At 40.4% G+C, this 23,972-nt stretch overlaps 1 protein-coding gene across 2 annotated transcripts; it reads left to right on the top strand.

The window, feature by feature from the left end:
- The first annotated feature begins 3,161 nt into the window (after positions 1-3,161).
- Positions 3,162-23,018, top strand: slc1a9 (solute carrier family 1 member 9). 2 transcript variants are annotated; one of them, XM_026324919.1, is made up of 11 exons: positions 3,162-3,228; positions 11,098-11,256; positions 12,025-12,177; positions 14,252-14,508; positions 16,067-16,172; positions 16,296-16,422; positions 18,266-18,499; positions 19,250-19,444; positions 21,602-21,736; positions 21,921-22,368; positions 22,822-23,004. In XM_026324919.1, exons 2-11 carry the CDS (start codon positions 11,103-11,105, stop codon positions 23,002-23,004), a joined length of 1,992 nt encoding a protein of 663 aa, XP_026180704.1. In that variant the 5' UTR covers positions 3,162-3,228; positions 11,098-11,102. The 2 variants fall into 2 exon arrangements, with proteins under 2 accessions (XP_026180704.1, XP_026180705.1); XM_026324920.1 differs by lacking the exon at positions 3,162-3,228 and having other exon boundaries at positions 11,103-11,256; positions 22,822-23,018.
- The last annotated feature ends 954 nt before the right edge of the window (positions 23,019-23,972 follow it).

The following is a 23,972-nucleotide window of genomic DNA, read 5'->3' as shown; positions in this document are numbered from 1 at the left end:
GTCAGGGCGAGCCTAACAGTCTGTCTGTCCATAACCAAGACATCAAGTCAGACATCAGACCACAATTACACATCCAAGACCTCCCCCAAGGTAGCTGGTGTCAGTCCTTTAGCATCTCCTCTTCAATTCCCTTTGTCTCCTTGTTTTCTTATTACCGGACTTGTGCATTTTCATTCTTTCATCCTGTCATTCACCTCACCTACTAAAGTCCACTTCCTCCTTCTTGCCCTTGTTTTTAAATCTCTCTCCAATGAGAGCAGCAGAACCAACACCACCACACACACACACACACACACACACACTGAGGTATAGTTGCATATGTTTCCAATTTCAGGCATAATGCGTCTCTCTCCGCAATCTGACCCAATTATCCGGAGCCTTCTGGAAATGCCCCAGTCGGCCGCCATGGTGGCAGAGAGGTAAAGGGTCAAAGGTGAGGTCATTTACAGGGGGGTCAGACTCTGATGAATGCATCACCTCCTGTCTGTGTGTCTCACAGTCTGTCTTAAACGTCCCTGGCTGCAGCACTTTAGCTGCTGTCCAACTTCCCCATGGACATGTTTGACACAGGTGTAGGATTGTGCAGAAAAAGCCACCCAAGCCTGAAATGAAATTTCACAGCTTACTAAAGGTCAAAGAGGATGAGTGACAGGGTCTGGAGCCAGACCCCACGCAAATACACAAGCAACACACATGCATATTAAGCAAAGTATGCGCACACGCACACACACACACACACAAACCCATGCACACATGCCTGTAACGACACATTGCCACTCTGACAAACAAACAACACATGCGCCCACAAGTCTTTCCTGCATGAAACTGAAATTAGTGTATGGAATGTTCACCTTCAGGAAGACGGTTTGGGAGGGAGAGGGAATACGAGAGCATCAGAGCTGCAAATTCCTCATTAGGGGAATGGAACTAAGTTTGGTAATTCTCTTTAATGCTTAATGAGAAACAGGTTGGAATGGGTGCAAACTGCAGACTGGCGCTGAGTTGCACTACCTGGCAGTCTGCCCTGCTCCAAGTCTGTCTGTTTAGATTCTGTGTTATGTGCAATGTTCGTGTAGAAGCTGGGTCATTGTCAGTTTATGAAAAGGCTTCAGACGCCGCCATACAGCTGTCGCCGCATGCACACACTCTGCTCGTCTTGTTTACATCGTCTGCACCGCCGATCCCTCTCCTCTTACAGCACCTCTCTCACTCACTCTCTCTCTCTTTCTCTCTCTCTCTCTCTCTCTCTCTATCTCGCTCTTGCTCTCTCCCCCCAGATAACCTCTCAATCACTCCTCCTCATCTCCTTATCTGTCCCTGCCTAGTGTCTCCTTACAGAGCTCAATCCACCTACAGCGGGTACACTTTCATAAACTTGCCACAGATTCACTGCAGTCTGGTTGCCCCCCGCACCCCCTCCAGATTGGACATGCAGCCTAAATAGTGAGCGATCTATTTACAGTTGCGTCTTCCTTCTCACCAACCCAGTCCAAACCGTCTGCCGTGTTCCTCTGCATTTTTGCTCTTGTCCACTCCAGCATCCCCTCTCCGCTGCCCCAGATCCCCTCGCCTCCTCTTCTATAAGCCATGGTTTGGCCCCTTTTCTTTGCCAGGGGAAAAATGTTACACATTGTAAACTTTACTCACTGTACAACACCCCACAGGATTGGATTTCAGAGGCAGACTTTGTGTTTGAACTGCTATGGCAATTAGCAGAGGATAGACTTACACTGCACCTACTGCACAATGGAGGCACCAGCCCAGTTGTACAAGCCCCTGTTCTTGTCCTGCCCCTCTCCATCTGTCGCTCCTTTGGGACTGTGTGTGTGCATGTAAATTTGTTAATTTGTCACTACTGCATAAGAAACTGAACTGAGTAAATGGTAGAACTTTAAACCCCAATTTTTAGCATTTATAATCACTGTATATAAACATTTAAAATTGTTTCAATACACTATCATGCAGTTATAAAAGTATAAGAATGTGTAAGAGTTTAAACTATAACTCACAAGTGAAGGCTGCAGTGTAAACAGACAATATAGTAAAACATTAATAGAAAAGTAGTAATAGAAAATATGTTTTCACAGGAAATGTTATAATTGGAGAAAAACACTTTACATTAGTGATTTGTTTTGACCTATAACTACATGTGTGTGATCATACTTATTGTTTATAAATGTTTAAAAGTGGGACTTTTCTGATTGACCTGAGTATTTGAGAACACGAGAGCATCAGAGCTGCAAATTCCTCATTAGGGAATGCATTGTCTCCATCCTATGTAACTTTTCAGATGTCTATAATGATTTTACAACAAATTTTAGGATGTGTCGCCCAGTGCTATTTTGCATGTGTATCACTGCCATGCAGGTAAGGCAAAAGCTGTGCAGATTTTATACCACAGCAAGGAATGTTTGCCTATTCATGTCTGCAAAGTCCCATCGTTAATCAACATTGTATTTGATAGCTGAGAAGCTCCAGTCATAAATCAGTCCACCACCCCCTTCCCCCCATAAAACTCATAAAGTCATAGCCCAACATTCTTCATGACACAGAGTAGTGTCCCTGGTATGACAAGCCTGAAACTCCTCGGCTTCTTTATCGCTTTATTTCTAAATCTGTGTATTGATAAAGTGTCATGGTGCATGGAAAAAGCTAGGTCCTTGTATGTGCAGCATGTGGCAGCTCCACCCATGGGCCTCCGTGCATTTTCAGAACTCACTAACTGACACTGATATCTGTTAAAGGATCCCTCAGTGGGAAGCTACTGTGCAGATTTCTCTGCTCAGTGCAGGGTCATAGCGCCCTCCTGTGGAAGGGAGGGTAATCACGATGCCCCCTCTATATCCACTATCCCTCCCCTTTCTGAGATGACACTTTTCTCATAGAGCTTCTACATTTCTTCAGTAATTCGAAAATGACTGTCTGTTTCTCTGTGATGTAACAGTTTCAATGAGGTAATAGAAAGAGACCTGTGATGGAGAAGGAAGTGAGTGAATGAGGCAGGAAGAAGGGAGGGTGGGGAGGAGGGTGAGATGGGGCGGATGAAGGGGAGGGGGGCTTTTCAGAGCACCAGGCTGTTGTATTAATCTGTAAATTTTCTCAGATGACGCAAGGATTGTGACTTTGCCTTCCGTCCCCTCTGCCTCTTCATCACTGCATCCCTCCTCTGTCCGTGTCTCTCCCCCGATGCCTCGCTCTTGTTGGACCGGAGACAGTGACACAAAGCAGGTAAGTCCAGTCGCCTCATTGCTGTCTTGTTTTTTCCTATTCATTGACTGCAGGCACACCCGACTGGTTTGCACCATTTGTCACTTTTCAGAGGCTTATTCTGATATATTTGGCTTTTGTTTGATTGTCTGGGACTCATTCGTGTTCATTGGCTTGCTGTGTATTTATTTGTCAATAGGGGAAAAGATAAAGTGGTGTATTAGTCCTTCAGAGAACTTTTGCCTGTTTCAATTTTGTTTGCGATGATTTCGAATAAGCAATAGGTTAATGATGCCTGTCTTTTCAAAGCTAGCTGTAACATCTGTAATATCTTAGCAGTTATGAGCATTGTTATAATACACTGTCTTCTGTCAGAGAGAAAAGGATCAGAGAGATTTAAGGCTGGAATAAGGAGTTTCCAAGACGTCTGTTGACCAAATGAGAAGATGGATTTACTGCACGGAGAGGATGAGTTGTGTAAAATTCGGTCCTGCTGGGGTGGGGAGCGATAGAGAAATTGCGATGACAGATCAAAAAGGGAAAAAGGGAAGAATGAAAGGCAGCAAGAGGAGAAAGAGAAAGTTTATAAATAGCAGAGCTTTACAAGGGTGAAGAGAGCAGATGTGAGAGACAGTCTGTGCTTAAGGAGTTCAAACAACAGATTAATACACGCAGATTATCATCTGAGTGAGAGAGACGCAGAGGGAAGGGGAGGGGGTGTGTGCACAGTAAATCACAAAGACACACGTGAAACTCATCACAGTGTTTTCTCTCTAACACCATCTACCAAATCTAAAATTCTGACTATCTCTCACACACAGAAAAAAATGATATTCATGAAAGTTTATAACTGTAACTTTTTGTTGTTTGTTTTCTTTTTGTCAAAGCATCAATTAGTTGAGGTTTTGATAAATTATTCATTATTTCAAGTCATTTGTCAACCAGTATTACCAAACACTTAAGGTTTCCAGTATCTCACATGGGAGGATTTGCTGTTTTTCTCAAAAACATTATAAGTTGGCTCTCACATTAGGGTCTGGGACATCGTTGGCATTCTTTTTTTTTTTTTTTTTGACTTTAACAGTATATGATTAAAACTATTTCAGACCTTACTCACTGTGCATGTCCACTAAATATCAAATGCTGACACACACATACACATGCATATATAAATCCTTTCCCTCAAAAGTTTGTGGCTCCTCTCTTGCTTATTTTGTTTCCAAATACACATTTTATGCTGAATATTTAGTTTTTTAATTGATTAGCTGAAAGGTATGAATTATTTTGATAATTTATGAATGGTTTCAATCACTTATCAAGTAAATAATTAAATTAAATGTATCCATAAAGACAGGCAACTAGTGTAGTGACACTGGGAGCAGAGTTATATGAGCTCTTTTTCCTTGGTTTTATTCAATAGTCAGGCAGCGAATATCTCATAAGGCATTAAATCAAGTCAAGTGAGGAATCAGTTTTGACCCATGTGCAGTCACGTCCAACCAGTGTCGGTCAGTGCGGCATTCAGATCTGATTGACAGTGACCTTTGCTGAGAGGGTTAATACGCGCCGTTTAACCCTGCTGCTCTAGCAATCTGTCAGAGCCATTCACCAGACACGTGTTTGATGGCAGTTGTGCATTGGTTGAAGGAATTTGGTGCCGCTCTGCCTTGAACAGCACGGATCTTCTTGTGTGTGTGAAACAGGGGGGCTACATTTTCCTCTGCAATTATGGATATCTAGAATATTTTTGTCTGCAGGGCAAGATGTTTTTTAGAGTGTAAAGGTAATTTGAAAGAATTGAACTCTTAACATTCCTCTAAAGACTTTATACTTACAGATATCAGTGAAAAGTTTGGTCACATCTTAAAAATTTTATATTTTTTCTTTGTAATTTCATCTAAACTAAGAAATGCAGTCATGTGCAAAGGTTTAAGATCCCCCCATGAAAACCCAGAATTTAGATCCTTGCTTTTTTGAAATATTTTCATCTGTTTTGAATGTATCGCATGAATAGATTTACTATAACATGCATACCACTATGACATTAAAAATGTATAACCATTGGTGATATAATTTGCTTATATTCGTGGGTGGTCTTAAACTTTTGCAGAAAACTGTAAAAAATTAAATGTCATAAGCAAAAGATAAAAAAATTTTAAAAATTATAAAAAAAAGGCCAATCCTATCTAAATTTTAGATTTCCTTTGCTTTGGACACGTGTACTGTCAACCATCTTCATGTCACCTGGATGTTTTTCTTGAAGAAGTTCCCACATATGCTGAGCATGTGGCTGCCATTCCTTCACTCTGTGCTCCAACTCTTCCCAAACCATCTCAGTTGAGTTTAGGTCAGGTTATCGTGGAGACCAGGGGCACACCTCGATTTCCTTTATTTGATAGTTTCTCATTCCTCGTTGTCCACCGTCTTTAAAACTGTCCCAAAGCTCTTATTTCTGCACTCAGGAGCAAGGAGGCTGCCTGCAGGAGATCAGAGCGAGGACCATCCTTTGTGGATGTTTTTGTCTGCCACACCTCTTCATCAGAAATCAGTTGAGGACTGGACATATAAGATGAAGGCTTATAGGCATCTTTTTAAACATGTTTCCTCAATTCCTTTCTCCTTGCATTTTTTTTTCCTTGCATATTTCCCTTTCATCTTACATGGGTGGGACTAAGACAAAGAAAAGATGTAATGAGGGAAATGAGGATCCAGTTAAGTGGAATGGGATTTACCCAAGGTCTGAGCTCCAAATTCTCTACTTCCTATTGGTCTCCCCAAGTTGTAAAAATGTCTAACATATGAAACATGTTTTGCTTTGTTTACACCTTTTTGCTTCCTACATAATAACTTCGGTGTCTTCATTATTAATTTAAATTGGAAAGTAATTGGAAACCAATTACATGGACTAAGACCACTCAGGTTTTGCCAAAGAGAGATTGCATTTTTGCCATCTAATTTCTACATAAGTGCTTGTTGAATTAAAAAAAGAAACTCAAAACTGTGATGTTTAGTCAGTTAGTTGGTTTCAGGGTTTATGGTTTTGGATTGTTTATTGTATAAAACAGAACATTTGATTTCTTTTTTCACTGAAGAATATATTTTGAAAATAATCATAATTGATTGTTAAAATTGTTGAAGCTCCTTATTATTTCTTTTTTTGGTAAATTGGAACAATAGATATTGACACAACAACAGCTGGATGTGTTACATCTTTACATCTATATCACAGTAGATGGTAAAAAAAATGAAAGTAATCATCGATTCGTAGTTAAGTTATTTAACTAATTCTAACTTGGACTGAACTGATTGGTAGACTGAAGAATAAATTAATTGGTGTCTATTTTGATAGTGGACTTAAGTAATTTTTCACAGTAAAATAGTAAAAATTCTCTGGTTCCACCTTCTTAAATGAAATTATTTCCTCTTTTCACCTTTAGTTTTTGAAGTGGACAAGAAATTTGTTTGTTTACACTATTCACTGACGTTTTATAGACATTTATATAGGATATTTATTTATAGAAATTATTAATTAAGAAATTTGCCTGTGCAAATAATTGTTTTCTCAAACCGTAATTTTAACAATGATTTCCTTTTGTAGTACATTTATCTGGAAGCAATATACCTAATATATTTCTACTCCCATGTTTATGGTGTAATGGCTTCAGTGGAAGTGTGAAAAACCAAACTAAGGTAAACATGAAAAATTCAGTTATATTCACGATCCAAAAATATCCCAAAAAAAGTTTTGGCAAGCAATAAAAAAAAGTCCTGGTAGTAAGTGCGAGTGATGAACAGTGCTGAGATTATATGTTTCTTTCTGTTCTTCAGCTCTCAAATTGAAATCTCAGGCTGCAGTATAGTTGCCATAAAGTTGCACCGTACACTGCATGAGTTTCATGATACTGCACGGTGACACTGACTTGTGGGTAAAATAAATTTCCATATTTATTAATTCCTGGCCAGATGTGTCTTTGATACCGGTGTATTACGTTGTGTGTTGTAGTGCGGCCGTGGCCATTCTGAGCTCCCTCTGCTCAATAGGGAGAGGATGGAGCGGCGGGGTGAGGATTACATCTCGATCCCCTTGCAAAGCTCACACCAAACAATCAACCACTGGAAGTAATCCTCTGACACACACAGACATCCACACTGCTGTAAGCACACACACACACGAATGCCTGTGTCTTAATATATTACAATACCCATTTGTACAAGCCGCTCACATGTAGATTCACAGAAAATGTACTCATAAAGGAAATTGTTTTATCTCTTCGGTGAGAAGTTTACAAATGATCTGTAAATACAAATAACCAGGTGAATATTTTGTACGTAATTATCTGGATCATGATTTACCTCACAGCATATACTCTGTACAGAAAACCGCAAAGTGGGATTTAATAGGGTCTAGGTCCATTTTATTGGTTCTTGAGTGAAAGCATTTGGATGTAAATTAAAAGTTCCCCTGATTACATATTATTATGATTGCTTGATTGCTTGGCTGGAGACTTGTTTGCATCATTAATGTGGAGGACTTTAACTGCCTGTGAGGAAAGGGGGGGGGGGTTAACATTACCATCTGGACTTGAAATCATAGTTTGACATAGTTTTTCATGTCCTGCTCTGATGGTATGTGCACCTTTATCTAGGGCAGCTTGAGCTCATTTACATTAATCAAAGACTGCTCTTCTGGGAGATTCACTCGTCCTCTCATTGAGGTCCGTCTTTCTGGAAGCCACGAAAGAAGATGTGTTGTTTGTACATAACTGCATGTGGAGACTGATTTTGATGGTTATCACACGCTTCGCAGGCCATCATCACATATCTGATGGACTACCACAGTATTTACATTAAGAACCCTCATGTTTATCCAGTCGCCATTCATTTCAAAGTCAACCTATCCTGTGGCCATTTTCAGACCTCATGAGGGCGTGTAAACAGTAACGCCATCACTACCATACCAGCAGGGGTTGCTTGCCTGTTTCTTTACTCTGAGCCTTTGCTGAACTCACTTTGAACTCCCTCTACCATCCTGTGCTTCAGCTCTCATCATTAACATATGTTTCTAAAGCTCTCACAAAGACTAGTCTTCCCTTCAAAGGGGAATGCCTCCTGGTCTGTAACCTACCTGGCAGAGTAGTAATACCTGTGTCCTGTTGCTGTGAAATCCAGGATTTACTCTAAGCTGCCTGACCAAACAATCTGAACTTGCTGACTTGAATCGCTGCATTTTATTAGGGATACTAAGCTGTAATATGATGTAACAGCTGTGTCTGCACAGATAGTCATTCCTCTCCTGGCTGAGCTGTGATACTCACCATCTGTTTCTTGTGTTTCTATAAACTACTTTTCTTAACTTCACAGGAAAGACATTAGAAACTTCACGTTCCACCCCACAAGGTTGTAAATGGTTTCTGTTTTCCTCAGTAGACCAGAACCACCGGGACAGCACAGTGAGAGCTGGTTCCTAGAGGCCAGCTAGGTTTCATCTCGAGGCAGCTCTGACATTTCCTGGAGCAGGAACATAATCTGTTAGAGAATGAAGACAGATTTGCAGCACCGCTTCAGGTCTTTGAGTAGGTCCTTGCAGCTTATGTTCCTGAGTGCCGCCGCTCAGGACACATGCTGTTGCTTCATTATTTCAGGGCCTTCATCTGACCTGCTTACGGAGCAAATGTTTAGTATCCAGCTTGATGACAGACACCTCCATCACCACTGTATTATTCTATAACACATGCAACAGAAGTTAAAATGACTTTCCATTTTATGCATTTTGGAAAGTTCTTGACCTTTTCTTGAAGAACATACCACCACAGAATTACCTGCATCTCCAAAATGTCAGTTTTGTCACAAGCTAAGTTGATCCTCTTTAATCACCCCTCAATTTTAAATTTATCCACCAGGTTTTATTGGATCTTATGTGACTCTCATTATTAAGGTCAGATCTTTCTAACACTTTATCCATGTTTGAATTTCAAGAAAAAAATATTGTGGGAATGTCTTTCTCCCACTCTCCTCAGTCAACCTGTGTAAAACCAAACAGCACCGACGTCACCGAACAATGTTCATGCTAAGGATGACATAAGGATTGAGAAGAGGATTTGCGAAGACTATAACAGTGGAACCCCCTCCCCCTCCCCTCCTCGCTACTCACTGAGGATTATATCTCTGCAATTGAAACTTGGCAGGACATTCTCCGCCCCCAAAATATACCATTTCGGATCACACAGGAAAACTGACTTTGTGCCTGGACTGGCAACTGTTGCAGAGACTAGAACGGGGGAAACGATACTGTATGGCTGGAGGGCACAGGAGATGAGGGGGTGCAGGTGAAAGTGTGACAGCAGTTGAAATAGTAGGTAACATTTTTCTTGCTCACACATGTCTACTGTACTATTGGTGAATATGCGGCTGTATCGACTGCTGCAGGAAATGCCATTCATTCAACTGATGAATTGTAATCATGTCTGATTGCAGTTGAGTCAGACTGTTTGTAAATGTGACATTCACACGTCTGACAAGGATTTGGCATTGCTGCACTGCTCTCCAGATGTGTATATATACGATTAATGTTTAGAGATGGAGGTGATGGGGGTCTCTGTTGACTGGATATGTTTTGTGTTATTGGACAGTGGACACATTCTTACCCACTGACTCTTCCACTAAGTTGAAGGTGATAATTTTGAATTAGATTTTATAACAATCATGTTGATTCACAGGAGCTCAAATAGACTTTGAGTGATAACTGCTAACAGTTCACAGATGTTTATTGGATAGCTTTCTCACACAAGTGATATCAATTCAAGGTGGGTTTCATGCTAGTTTCAATTCCCGTCAACATTTCAGTTCCTTCAATACTTTGGTTACTACAGAACTATCTACATTGATCCCAGCTTTTCTTTGCTTTTCTTTCTAATGCTAACTAGCAAACTTTAATATTGGTTGCAAGTATAAAGTGTGTGAGCTGGTGTGGTGCCATATTAACAAATTTGTAAATTAAACATTATTTTCTTATGTTTTTACTGTAATCAACTGCAGTTACGTTAATATCAGCCAATCGAAATCCTATTTTTTCTGTTGCTGGTTAGAAATACAAAATTTAAATAGTCTGTATTTCTTGAATATAAAATCAATCCCATCAAGTCTCAAAAAGCTGCAGGACTTTGTGGAGAACTTTGTTATTGAAGTTTGAATGAGAATGAGCTGTTTAAATTCACAGCCAAAAGCAAATGTGTCTCTACCTGTTCTACATACAAATATTAATTGGAAGCAAATTTCCCTGCAGCTTCAGTCTTGTTCAGTCTCGTATGCTTCCAATATGGATTTAGTCATTAAGTAACTTCCACTCAAGCCCATGTTTAGGTCCTTTAGACTTGTCAATCACAGATGGACAGCCATGGGCCACATCTCTCGGTTCCTAGCTGACTTATTGTTTGCATCAGCTATAGCTGCTCTTTTATCAGCAACTCCGCATTGTGTTGTACTTAGGTAGTTTCTGCCTTTCCCATTTAGAGGCTGATGCACAGATTGCATCTTTTCAGGTGTGTGTCTGTTTAGCCATTTTCTGCTGTGTTTGGACTGCCTGCAGTCATGCTTCTTCACTTCCCCCAGGGACCTATACCAAATCCTTCGAAGGACTTTCCTGTTCTGTGAGTGAGTGGTAGATTAAGAGCAGTCATCACAGTCGCAGAGAAAACAATGTGAGTCGCCACCAGCCACGTGAGAAGAATGCCTTGTTAAGAGACTCTGTAAACAGTTCAGGCTCCTCACATTTGACAAATCAGTTAAAGAGCATTAACCAGTGCTGCATGCTGTGCAGGCCAGCACATGCTGAAGTATGTTGACACATGAAATCTCCAAGCAGTAAACCCATCTCTGCCACTCTCTTCACAGGCAAGATGACAAACCAGCCAACAGCCAACCAGTCCAATACAAAAACAGAGAAGGCAAAAGAAGAAAATCTGAGAGATGACAACACAGATGTTGTGTATAAAGATGCTGGCTACTGCAGCCGCAATACCCACAACCTGCTGCTGGGACTCACTGTTATGGGTATGCATGCTCAGGCTATGTCCTGATGTGGTTGCATTTACTACAGTACAGTACTGTACAACAGCTTATGTACTTTAAAATTAAATGCACTTGGAATAAACAAAGTATTGAGTAACTTCAAGCCTTACATTGTGCTAATGGTTAACATAATTCAACATCATAGATTAGCACTTTATGATTGTACACAAGGGGATAGTTTTACTAATAATAATACAATAATATTAACAAGAAGAATACTAAACCTGCAGACTCCATGACCATGTTCCCATGAGTCACATTATGTTTAATTGCAGCTGTGGGAAAAAAATCCCTGCAAAGTGTGTTATTTTAGTTTGTCACTTGTCACCTGCCTTTAAACCTCAAGTTATTTCCATTCACATTACAGTAGATGATTCTCATTAGTCAGAGAACCTCTTATATATTAGATGTAAAAGTGTACCAATAAATACCATATAAATTGTCAACATAAAGTTTCTGAAAGCTAATACCAGTAGAGGGATTTACGTATGTGTGTGAGATTTGTATTTACAAATTTTCATTACCTTGACACCTAAAATTTATGTTTTCCATGATTTTTGACTTTTTAAGAATCTAAACCAATATTTATTCCGTCATGGGACTTGACTTCAATCGTTTGGGAAACTAACATGGACCTAATTTGAAAAAGTGTTTCTCCTCAAAAACAAACTGTGCATCTATCTATCCCTACACTAAAAAAAATCAAATCCCAAAACATTCACAGATGATTTTACACTTTACTTTCCTTAGGTGTTGTCATGGGAGCTGTGTTTGGGATGCTGCTGCGGTACATGAAGGTGACGGACAGTGCCGCCCTCACTATGGTTTCCTTCCCAGGAGAAATCCTCATGAGGATGCTGAAGATGCTCATCCTGCCTCTAATCATCTCCAGCCTTATCACAGGTGTGCTATTCCACATAACATAAGAACATAATAACAAATGTAGTGCATACATATATTAAACACAGGCAAATGTGGGTGTTGTTTTGGATGAAGCTGACATATAACTGATATTTTGATTAAACCAGTATTAATGTCAATTGGTCGGTAAGAGCGATATTTAGTGTATATTAACTCCCAAAATAAACTTTTGGCTTTTTCATTAGACATCACAAGTCAAATTTCCATCTTTACATCTCTTTTGTTTCGGATTCTGTTCCTACTTCAAGAGTCATGCAAACAATGTTCACTAATTGCTGACATCCCGTAAGTTTATTAATGTAAGATGCTAAACATTAGTATGTTACGATGCTGAGCATACATAACAGTTAGTATTGATCCAAATGCTAAATATTACAAGCTAATGGCATGACAGCATGTTAACATGCTAACTGGGTCTTCACATTCGCATATTGGTATTTTGATAGTAATTTGACTAGGATATATTTACTTTTCTGCACCGTTCAGGATGACATGTCAAATTAAAGTTGCGCAATCATCCCGTTTAACTGTCATGTCACCTGAATTTCCCTTCAGGGATGAATGATCTCATTTCTAAAGTTAGTGTTAAACAAATCCCTAATATTACAGTATTTCTTTGTGAGTATTGCTAATATTGTATGCTAAACACACTAAGTAATTTTACACTAATAAGCTGAACATTAATTAACTGTATAGCAAATTATACATAATATAATTATTATATATATAATTTAAATACTAATGGTTAACTACAAGCTAAATAACATGTTACCATGCTTACTGTAATGTTTATTAGTATGTTCACTGTGGCTAACCAGCCAGTTGTACATCCACATTATTTCTGTAAATCCTCTTGTAAACTTCCACCCAACAACATACTTCAAAAATGAGAGACCAAATTTCTGTCAGCCTTAGCTGTTCTTTCATCGTAAAGCTAAATGCTAAATGCTAATATACAGTATGAGGGACCTTTAAGGAAATAAATCAGCAGTTGTGCACATATATGCCAGTAAAACACTCACACACACCTGTGAAATATTCTTAGAGTTAAATATAAAACATACTTGCAAACATGAAATATGTATATGAGAATTTGAAATATTCTTACATACAGTATGTCTGTAAAACATCCTGGACTTGCACATGTAGTTGTGACGCAGTCCAGGATACATACAGTCATACTCTTGTGTATATCTGTGAAACATTCTCACAGTTGTATGTGAAACACTCACATAGTTTGATCTAGGTTCCCACAGTCATAATCTTGAGGCACTTGAAGTGATCGGTATGACTACTGCACATTTGTGACGCTAAAATATTTTCCATGGTGTGTGCATCAATGGAAAGGTATTGAGTGTAAGCATTTCAGTTATGTGTAATGAGTCTCAGTATATCCTGAAGGCATTTATCTCTTAGCAGGAGAACTAGACCAGTTATGCTGAAACACCTTTCTTGTGGTTGTGTAAATCAGGGTCGAGTTTTTCACATATGACTTTAAGAACGTGTCATAGGTATGTACGAGTACATCATATCTGTGTAGGAGCATTTGAGAACTTTTCTTATGTAACTTTAAGAATATTTTGCAGATTCATGTGTGGGTACATGTAAACATCCTTTTAATATATTATCTCTTAATCTAATGTCCATATTCCTGTCAGCCCCACCTGTAGCATTAGACCAACGTTAGCGTGTCACATTAATGGTGGTAAATGTTAAATACTAAATGTCTGCGTATTAATATTCTTACTTTGACATGTAAAAAACTATTTTGACCTCAGGTGTTTGTGTTCAGTTGTTAAAGGGGGCAGCGTGTGAATCAGAGCCAGGATCTTACCAGGGCTTTTTCTTCTATGGGAAAAAATGCATTTCTCTGAACCTGGCAACATGCCTGATTTGTACGCTTATACTTCATGAAACCTTTTGTGGATATGTGTTAAATAAACAGATTACAGTACTGCCAGTGTCAGTGTTTCACTTTCATTTGCCCTGCGGACATTTACAAGTATTGTTTAGACTCTCTGTTAATGCAAACACTGACGTTGTCTTTCTTTTTCAGGACTGGCTGGTCTAGACGCCCGCTCCAGTGGTAGGATGGGTAGTCGAGCCATGGTGTACTACATGTCCACCACTGTAATCGCTGCCATTCTTGGGGTTATCCTGGTACTGGGGATCCACCCGGGGAACCCTAAACTGAGGGGAGGCACAAGCGGCACAGCAGCAGCAAAGAACCAGGAGGTCAGCAGTTTGGACGCCTTCCTCGACCTCATCCGAAACCTGTTTCCTGAGAACCTGGTGCAGGCCTGCTTTCAACAGGTACCGATCACTGTTTGTACCATATCTGTAGTACCTGTGATATCACTTCTGCATCAAAATACATATGAACCATGTACTGTACAAAACAAGAGGCTTAGAAAGGACAAGAAGTTAGGTATAAACACGGTTAAAATCTGATGATTGAATTTGTGGTGTTTTATCACAGTGTTTCATCTCTGCACACATCTCAAATTATATGTGACACCTTTTGATGAATGCAAGCAGATGTTGCTTTGTGTTAATGGTTGACGAGCCAGAAAGATTGAGAACCACCTATCTAAAGCTCTTTAATACATATAAGTAGACCTTGAGGTGAGACTGTTTTCCCAACAACAGCAAAATCCAAATGATATATGAATATTTTAAAGTAGCATAAGATATTGGAATTGCCTGTTTATGTTCACTGGAAAAGACCAAAGTTGAGCAGTCTGACAGAATGAAAGAATTACAGGATGGTTAACAACTGGTTATTCTCTTGAAAGTACAGTTGTCCTTGAAAGCTCATAGACAATGTTTTCTACATGTGTTAACCGGGTGGGTGAAAACATGATTTGACTTTTGCTACTAAAGACCAAGGCTACCTTGTGTGCATCGATGGTCCCGGAGGTGTAACCTAGGATGTATAAAAATCCAGTTTTGTGAATCCTAATTTTGTGACTGAGGGACATTGGCACAAACATACTACTGGCAAAGGCACAATATATTGAAAATAATCTATATGAACAAAACCTTGTCTTTGAAAAACAGCTAAAAAAAAAATTTGAATGTTTGGAAAATTTGAATGTGAATGTCTTTCTGAATAGTCACTTATGGTAAGGGTCAGCTGGCTAATGGTGGTCACAGCAGGAGGACTTGGGGGACGGCTACTGTTTATCCAAGCTGAACATTTTCAAACAATAATCCAAGTCATTATGTGACAGTTGCCTTATTCTGTTCAAAACCATTTTTTCCCCCTCTTCTTTTTGCCATGTGTGTCTGTATGATTAGAAGAGGCTGACTGTGTTTGAGGGCCCTTCTGCTACTGCTATTCTTTTAAAATCTGTAATGGACCAGTATATCCCTTTTTCCCCAGTAAGGCATCTCCTGGTGAACAGGAAGCCCTGCTGAGCACGAGCTGATAGACTCCTGCTCTCTCTTGTCTTCTCCCAGTGGTACTCTTTTTTTTTGTTGTTGATTTTCTTCAGGCCATTTTAAACATCTCCTTCTTTTACTGTCAGAATCTCTGTTTTACTGCTTCTTTTGTTTGTACTCATCAGGGATTCACTTAAGTCATAAAAGGCATAATTGCTTTTGCAGGAAGGAATCCTTCCCTTTTCAATCTTTCAAACTTGTGTTTCTTTGCTTCCCCTTTGTTGTCTTTATGTGAGAATCTCTTGTTCTCTGTTTAGCCTTCTCTGTAAACACACATCTTAACTTATTGTGCTGCTGCCAAGCATTTGTTTGCTCACAGACGAGTTACAAAATGAATGATTGTGAATGAATGAAGTGGATTGGCATCGTTCAATTCGGTTACAGTCTGAATGTTTGATTGATGTGAATGTTGTTGTCTTCACTTTAGGTTCAGACGGTGCTGAAGAAGGTGCCAGTCATAGCACCAAACCAAACTGAGCCCATTTTAGTGAACAGGAAGAAGTTGGAATACAAATGGGGCATGAATGTTCTCGGTGAGTTGATGACAATGCATATACTTAATTTCAGTTTTCCTGGTGTGGTGCTGCTTTGAGTTGAGAGCTATTTTTACTTTAGTACATGTTTCTATAATCACGCTGATTTATGTCTTTGTCAAGGTTTGATTGGCTTCTTCATTACATTTGGGATCTGCATGGGCAGGATGGGCGAACGAGGGAAGGTCATGTGCGACTTCTTCAACATCCTCAATGAGATTATCATGACGATGGTGTCCATGATCATGTGGTCAGTGTCTTGTTTTCCCTGTGTGTTCTGCTCTTATCTGTGTGCCTGCAAGCACAGACAACATGTGTCTCTGTCTTTGCAAATGTGGGCCAACTGCTGCATTGCTTTGACATTCTGGAGATACCGCACACATGGGTCAGTGACAGTGATGGATAAGCAAAGATTGTGTATATGAGACAAATTGTGGGAGCAAGCAACAGGGTTGTACAAAGACTGAAAAGGAGATAAAGGAAGAGAAAGCAAGCATGTAAGTGAAGGACACAGACAGATGGATGGGGAGAGAGAGAGAGGGCTTCCCTGGGACATGCTGGAGTCTGTGGTATGCTGGGGAGTAGCAGGAACCGGGGCCCGGAACAATGTTGTGGGCTCCCAAGGGAGCCGGAGTGGAACATCTCCAAGATGTAATGGATCCACAGACGGCAGAGGAGCCACTTGGCAGCAGAGCAGAAAGCAGATGTGGGCGGGAGGGACAGCGGGACATGGAAAGATACGTGTGAGAGCATGCCTTCAGAGAAAAGTGCACGACTTGAGGCTTCACAGGACCCCAGCTAGCTGCACACTGAGCGAGACTGTAGTGGCACTCAGAGCAGAGATGGGAAGGAAAGGGAAAGAGGGAGCAGGGTAGGCGGTTGGAAGAAAAACACCAGGATGCTTGTCTTGGAGCTTTCCTAGGCCATCTACATGTGCAGCTGGACACTAAAGGAATTGTGTCCTTGTTCGTATCACTCACACAGTATAAACAGATTACTCATGGGCGTATGGAGATAGCCAAACACAGAGTCCAGTGTATACAAATACACGCATCATACAAGGAGCACATCCATGAAATCATATACGCAGCATGCTCCACCTAACAACTGTTATGAATGCCTGCTTTAGGGTTCAGCACACAGCTGACCTGAGAGTGTAGGCCGCTGTCACAAGGGGACCTGCTTTGATTCGGACTAGCAAGGGCTTAAAGGGGAAGACCACTTTAATTCATATATCCCACAGCGGTTTGTAATCATGAACAACTGCACTCTAAAGCTGGAAACCATAGATCCAAGAATGTGCCCTGTCTTTGCACAGAGAAGTATTCTTTTGACAGTACATAAAGACTCATTAGCTGACATTACTGGTAACACTGAAATAAAAAATACTTTTTTGATGCTTTAGCTTTAAGGTTTTAGTTAATAAATGCACTGATGTACTAGCTCTAAAAAACAAGTACAGCGTCTAAAATGAAAGTGATGTGAATTCTGCAGAAAGAAGCAGCAAGGATGCAAAGGTAACATCTTTGGCAGAGCAAACAACAGTATGCAGAGGAAAGGCACTGACACGTTTAAAGCACTATCTAGGACTTTCTTCAGACAGAGATATGATTGTCCGATTACATAGGATTAGTTGTGAAACACATTATACCTACAATGCTAGTGAGTTCTTTGATTCATTGATCAACAAGTTTTGATAATAAAAGTTGCTGCTTTTTTGTCTTATAGTAAATTGAATATCTTTCTTTTTGAAGACATTTGGCAGCATCATATTGGGCTCTGTGAAACGGGGATGAATGATGTTTTATAGACTGAACAATCAATAAAAAAAGAAAATAAACCAGAGATCAATCACGTTTTTTTCCCTTAAGAGTCATCCAAGTCACGCACTTTATATAAAGCAAAAACTGCATCACATCAGCAGGTTCAAAGTGCTTTACATAAACAAAGGGGTTTAAAAAGATTTTAAACTAAACTAAAACTACAATGTAAAATACAATACAATACAAAAAGACACCAAAATGTACTTAGGAATTAACCACTGTCAATCCCACCTCAGTAATTCAGCTCCTATTTTTTGTCACTCTGCTCAGGTACTCTCCTGTTGGTATTGCCTCTCTGATTGCTGGGAAGATTGCAGCAATCGGAGACCTGGAGGTGGTGGCCAGGCAGCTGGGCATGTACATGGTGACTGTCATCGTGGGCCTGGTAATCCACGGTGGCTTGATCCTACCTGCTATATTCTTCGCAATCACCAGAAAAAGCCCCTTTGCTTTCTACTCTGGAATCTTCCAGGCTTGGATCACTGCTTTGGGTACTGCTAGCAGGTATGACAGCCTACACGAACTGTGTGTGTGGAAGTTCACTGTTTGGGCATGTGTTAACATATGTGCGTCACATGTTTCTTTTACAACATCTATTCCTCAAACAGCTGCTGTAGTGATTGATCGGCATAGCCTGCTACTCGCTCACAGCTATTTGGGTTACATTTAAAAGGACTAACAGCAAAGTGCAGCATTTAGGCAAGTGAACCGAAAAATCAGGACAGCAGAGCCAAACACGTGTGTGAGCGCAGGCTATCATATACAAGTCCATGTCAGACAGATCCTCTGTTGTAAATGTCTAAGCCGCCGGATTAGTCGTCACCCGCCAAACTGGCCCTGCTGTAGCCTGCCTGGCTTGGCTTGGCTCAGCCAGCCTGGCGTTCTGCATTGCTGCTAAAACCAACTGTCATTTTGGCACATTACTGAGGCTTTTGTGAATAGGAGTAATCCTATTAACATACTCTCTAATTATATTATGACCTGTACTTAGCAAAGCTGGGAATCAAATTCCTTTAATTCACTTGATGGAGAATTGCAGCAGCGGCCTACACCAGCTGTTAGAGGAGTATGTCAGCCCACTCAAATTTCTATTGCTTTTTTTTTCTCTCTAACCCTTCATCTTCCTCCTCATCTCTGCACTTTTGTCTCTCACCACCTAACTCTTTACATCCTTCAGCACACGTTGCTCCTGCTCTTTGTACATCTGCACCTATTTATTCTAAATTCCCATCTTGTGGGCCTTAATTTTCTCAGTGCGGGGACATTACCTGTCACCTTCCGCTGCCTGGAGGAAAATCTGAAGGTTGATAAGCGTGTGACTCGCTTCGTGCTGCCCATAGGAGCCACCATTAACATGGATGGCACTGCCCTGTATGAGGCCGTGGCAGCCATCTTTATTGCCCAAATGAATGACATCACTCTCGACGGTGGGCAGATTGTCACTGTCAGGTAAAGTGCATCGTGATATTTTCATGTTTCATGCCTCAATGATGCTTCTGCTGGGCAAGTTCCCAGTTTTCATAGCAGTGCAGTGTCTTCCACAAGAACAGAACAGAAAAACGTGCCCAGTTATCCATATATTTGATTGATTATTACATTTCCCCTTTCTGCATGATACCTGCCTGCACCGCACTTTTTAATATACTGCAGCTATAAACACAGTTGCTGTCCAATGTGGTTATCGTACTAGCTAAACAGCCTTTCTAAAATTATCTAATTGTTACACTTTGAAAAGCAGAAATCTCACTTAATTCTGACCATGTAAGTCCACTGCTCAGTTACCCTTTGTTATGATCTGAAACAACTTACATGTGACACATAATAAAATTAACATATCATTTAAAACATCTTATGTGTTTACTTGTTACTAAACAATTATACACATTAACACAATGAAGCTGATCATGGGGACTTCTTTTAGTGGATCCGCGCCACAAGCTATCTGGTGTTCGTTTTTTGTTGTTTACACCATCAGCTGATCATAGTAGGTAAGATGATGTACAAGTAATACACAACTGGAAGTCACATGACATTAAAATAAACATTTTGAGTGGTTGTTGCATCAGTGTGGCTGCGACCGTGCATATAGTTTTAAGTTGAAATGATGTTGATTCCTGGGGCCACACATGCATAGAAACATTGTACACTGTCCACACTGTAAATACATAGCCAAAGTAAGAAGTAAGACAATATAATGAGATTTTTGTTTCCCATTTCTGAGGTTTAAGAAAAACATTTAAATCTGATTAGAACCAGCCAGCTTGGATCAGACTCTTCGTGTGGCCGCGGGTAACAAATGACGCTCAGCACTTTGAAGATGTTTATTGTATATCTTTCATCGACGGCTGTTTACCATCAAATTGCAAAATCTAATTTGCAAAGGTTCTTTATGACTGTTATATCATGTGTGGTGAAATTGTTCTGAAATAATATCCACATGTAGTGTGTAAATCTCTTCGATGCCTCACTGAGTCTTCTAGTCCCGACGGGGTGATAATTAGCGCTACAGTTTGTCAGGAATGATTGAGATGTAAAGCAGAGACTCAGATCAGATGAGTAACATCATGCAGTAAATATTGCGGCTGAGAACAGTGTCCAAACTGGCCTGCAGTCGCATCTGGGGCCAACATGAACTGATAATTCCTCTAATTGCAGTCATGTCACGACAAGCAACATTCTTTTGAGCATTAAGATTTAAGTTAAGGAACACAAAGATTTTTTGTAATAGTCTGAAGCACTGAACTGACATTTCTCCTTGTTCCTTTCACATGTACAAGGTGGAAAAATTAACACATGTAAATACCAGCTCGTTGTCAGGTTGTTGTTACTGTCAAATGCAATACCCCACTTCATCTTCTCCTTTGAGACAGAGATAGGTGTAGTGTCTACAATAATGTTAAAGTAATCCTGTGATGACCCTCGAGAAATAATCAAGTTATCAAACAAACTCACGCTCACCCCGTCAGCATTTACACACCAAGTTTATTGGGCCTTATGGCGGCTGACTAAGCAACAGTGAAGGCACTCACTATTATGTGGTTTCAGCTCTGCCTTTTCTGGAAGCGCCGTGGAAGTTGTGCTGACAGTTTCCTTTAACCAAAACCTAAATTTTGTCAAGGTCACATCTTTTATCACTGTCACCTCTTTCACATTGAATAAATTTGTTTATTTTTACATCTGAACAGCCTTTGCTGCTTTGTTTCTCAGTGGGCAAGCAGTTGTTCTACGAGATGAGTCTGTTTGTTTGGATTACACATGTGAAACCACTTTTATTTGTTGAAAAGTCTGGATTCAAGAGAGCAAATGCTTTCACAATTGTTAAACACAAGTGCAAAGAAAACTCAAAACCTTCAGTTTGAATTTATACTTTTTATCAAGCAGATTCTCAATTGTATTCCAGGTGTAAAAAAAAGCCATTTCTCCAGCACACAGAACTTGTTCACACTCTGGCAGCTGTAGTGTTTGTTAGAGTGCAAGTACAGAAGGTAATATGGGGTCATGTGCACTGTCTTTATTTATTATCTTTTGCTCCCTGAGGTTGCCCTGGTGTGTGAGCTTTTAACCATCACAACCATTTCAAGTACTTGTCTTTTCTCTCCTCCCCAGTATGACTGCCACCCTGGCTAGTGTTGGTGCTGCCAGTATTCCCAGTGCTGGACTGGTAACCATGCTGCTGATCCTCACAGCTGTCGGCTTGCCCACCCAGGACATCAGTCTTCTCATCGCTGTCGACTGGCTGCTGTGAGTCAGGTGTCTAATCGGGAGAGGGCATATTAGTGAGGAGTAGCAGAGGAAAAAGGAATCATGGCTCTTTTTTTTCTGTTTTAAGAGTAACAATTGTGAAATGTGTTGTAAAAATATTGGTGTTATTCATTTCTTGGTGGGTCACTGCCCTCGCTGACAATGATACTGTCTGTCCATTCAGTGACAGAATGCGTACCTCCATCAATGTGGTGGGTGACTCATTTGGTGCAGGCATTGTGGACCACTTGTCCAGAATGGAGCTCGCAGAACTTGACGCAGCTGAAATGCAAATGATCCCACCAGAGGAGGAGCTCGATTTCATCCCACCGCCCCCGATTCTCACAGATATGGACCTGGTGGACCCCCTCAAACCGCCCGAGCTGCCACCTCGCTCCCCTCGGCCACCCAAGCAAAACCACCATGGGCACGTTCTCACCCAGTCCCACTCCATCACTTATTCACCATCCCGTTCTATCCGTTCTATCCGTTCTCCATCACCTCGCTCTATCCGTTCTCCCTCTCCACGTTCCGTCCGCTCTCATTCTCCCCGACCTTTCCGTACTCATTCACCGCGCCTCCTTCACAGAACGGAGCCGGGCTACTGTGCCCTGCCCAGCCATGATAACCAGGTAGCTACACAGCTGTGACTTTTATTTTTTAAAGCTAAATGTTTCTCTATGGTAGAATGTCACTCTAATTTTACTTGGAAAAGATACACCAGTTTTTTATCTGTAATAAAAACATACAATGGAGACCTAAAACTGTAAATGCTGGTAATCCATTAAGAAATGCTCAGAGTTTTATCAACCATTTAGTTAAAATGTTAAAGGGATTCTGGGACCCCATTTCCAAAAACCCACAGGTCCAGTGAGTCAGGGATTTTATATTACCTTGCAACCCAAAAGTTGTTCTTATTTATGACTTTTAACTGATCTAGTTATGAGATGTATGAAGGATTTCTTAGCATTGATAAAGTCATTGTTTGAATTAATTATGAGTAAAATGTGTTAAAATAGAAGAAAACAAAGATATAATACTAGCAGTGGCCTACCTGGTCTGATTCTGCTCACTTTGCTCCTCAGATGCCCACACTGTCTCGCTCCTACAGAGAGAGAGACAGGGAACGGGAGCGCCTGAGGCGAGAAAGTGAAACGGAAGAGGAGGAGGAGAGAGAGAGGGTGTTGGGTGAAGTAAGCGATGGCGAGGAGAGTGATGACACTGCTTATGACAGGAGGCACGCTATCCCACCAAGCGACCTGCCATGATGATTGGATTTTTATTTTACCACCACAAAGTTTCTTCAGTGATTTGTTTTTTTTTTTTTGTTTGTTTTTTCTTTTTTTGTGCAACAGCTTTTCCCACTTTAGTGCACCGTTCTGCTTTTTAGCATGATTCCAGTGGAGGTCCACAGTGGACTGGTTACACTGCTATTGCTTACATATATTTTGACTTCACTGATCTTGAGTACTGAGCAGTAAGTTTACTTTCAGCGTAAAAGTCATAGATATTAAAATGCACTGTAAAATTCCTGGCACAAGCCCTTAAAGAACCAGCCCTGCTTAAATGAAGAGTGTAGTCCGATCATGTAATTTCCTTTTAAGTCCATGATTTATCATTTATCATGACCAAATTCAAAATCCTGAACTTCCTTAAATATGCCTGATACCAGAGAACTTTGAGTCTGCTCTTGATGAGAAATGTGTTTTTAGCAGCCTTATAATGCTCAGCCATCAGTTATTAGTTTCTCCTTCACCTTCCTTAATTCCTTTTCTTCTGCTTTTACTCTACTGGCACTATTATATAATATATATTATGTAATTATTTGAGTCACAGGATTATTTGCTCTGTTGCAGTTAGATGATGACACCGATACCACCCTCATGTCCTTACCCAGCATATGAACCTGGAGTCAGCAGCTTGTTAGCTTAAGTTAGCTCAAAGACTGACCAGTTACCCTGGTTTGGTCCGAAGTTAACAAAATCCGCTTACCAGCAACTCTAAAGCTCACTAATTAACACGCTTGTTTGTTTAATCCCAATGCAAGTCATCAGTTCGCTCATTTATGGGTCCCAGCCAAGAAATAATCAAACCTGAATGTCCAAAAAAAACACAGCTTTTCTTTTTTACACTGATTTTTGTGCAAATGTTTATTTAGTGAGCTTCAGAGGGGGACTTTTTACTGGACTAACCAACAAATTTACTGTAGCTTCTCATTTACTGTACAGATATGAGC

The sequence above is a fragment of the Mastacembelus armatus genome, chromosome 8 (genome assembly GCF_900324485.2).
Source record: "Mastacembelus armatus chromosome 8, fMasArm1.2, whole genome shotgun sequence".
NCBI classification, from domain to species: Eukaryota; Metazoa; Chordata; class Actinopteri; order Synbranchiformes; family Mastacembelidae; genus Mastacembelus; species Mastacembelus armatus.
Note: the sequence above shows the minus strand (reverse complement) of the source record. Positions and strands in the feature narration are given on the sequence as shown.

Bases quoted from the DNA above. Each gene is read 5' to 3' on its own strand.
- slc1a9 (XM_026324920.1), top strand. From the start codon at position 11,103: ATGACAAACCAGCCAACAGCCAACCAGTCCAATACAAAAACAGAGAAG. The intron at 12,178-14,251 runs GTGTGCTATTCC...TTTCTTTTTCAG, and splicing joins CATCTCCAGCCTTATCACAG to GACTGGCTGGTCTAGACGCC. The intron at 18,500-19,249 runs GTATGACAGCCT...TAATTTTCTCAG, and splicing joins GCTTTGGGTACTGCTAGCAG to TGCGGGGACATTACCTGTCA.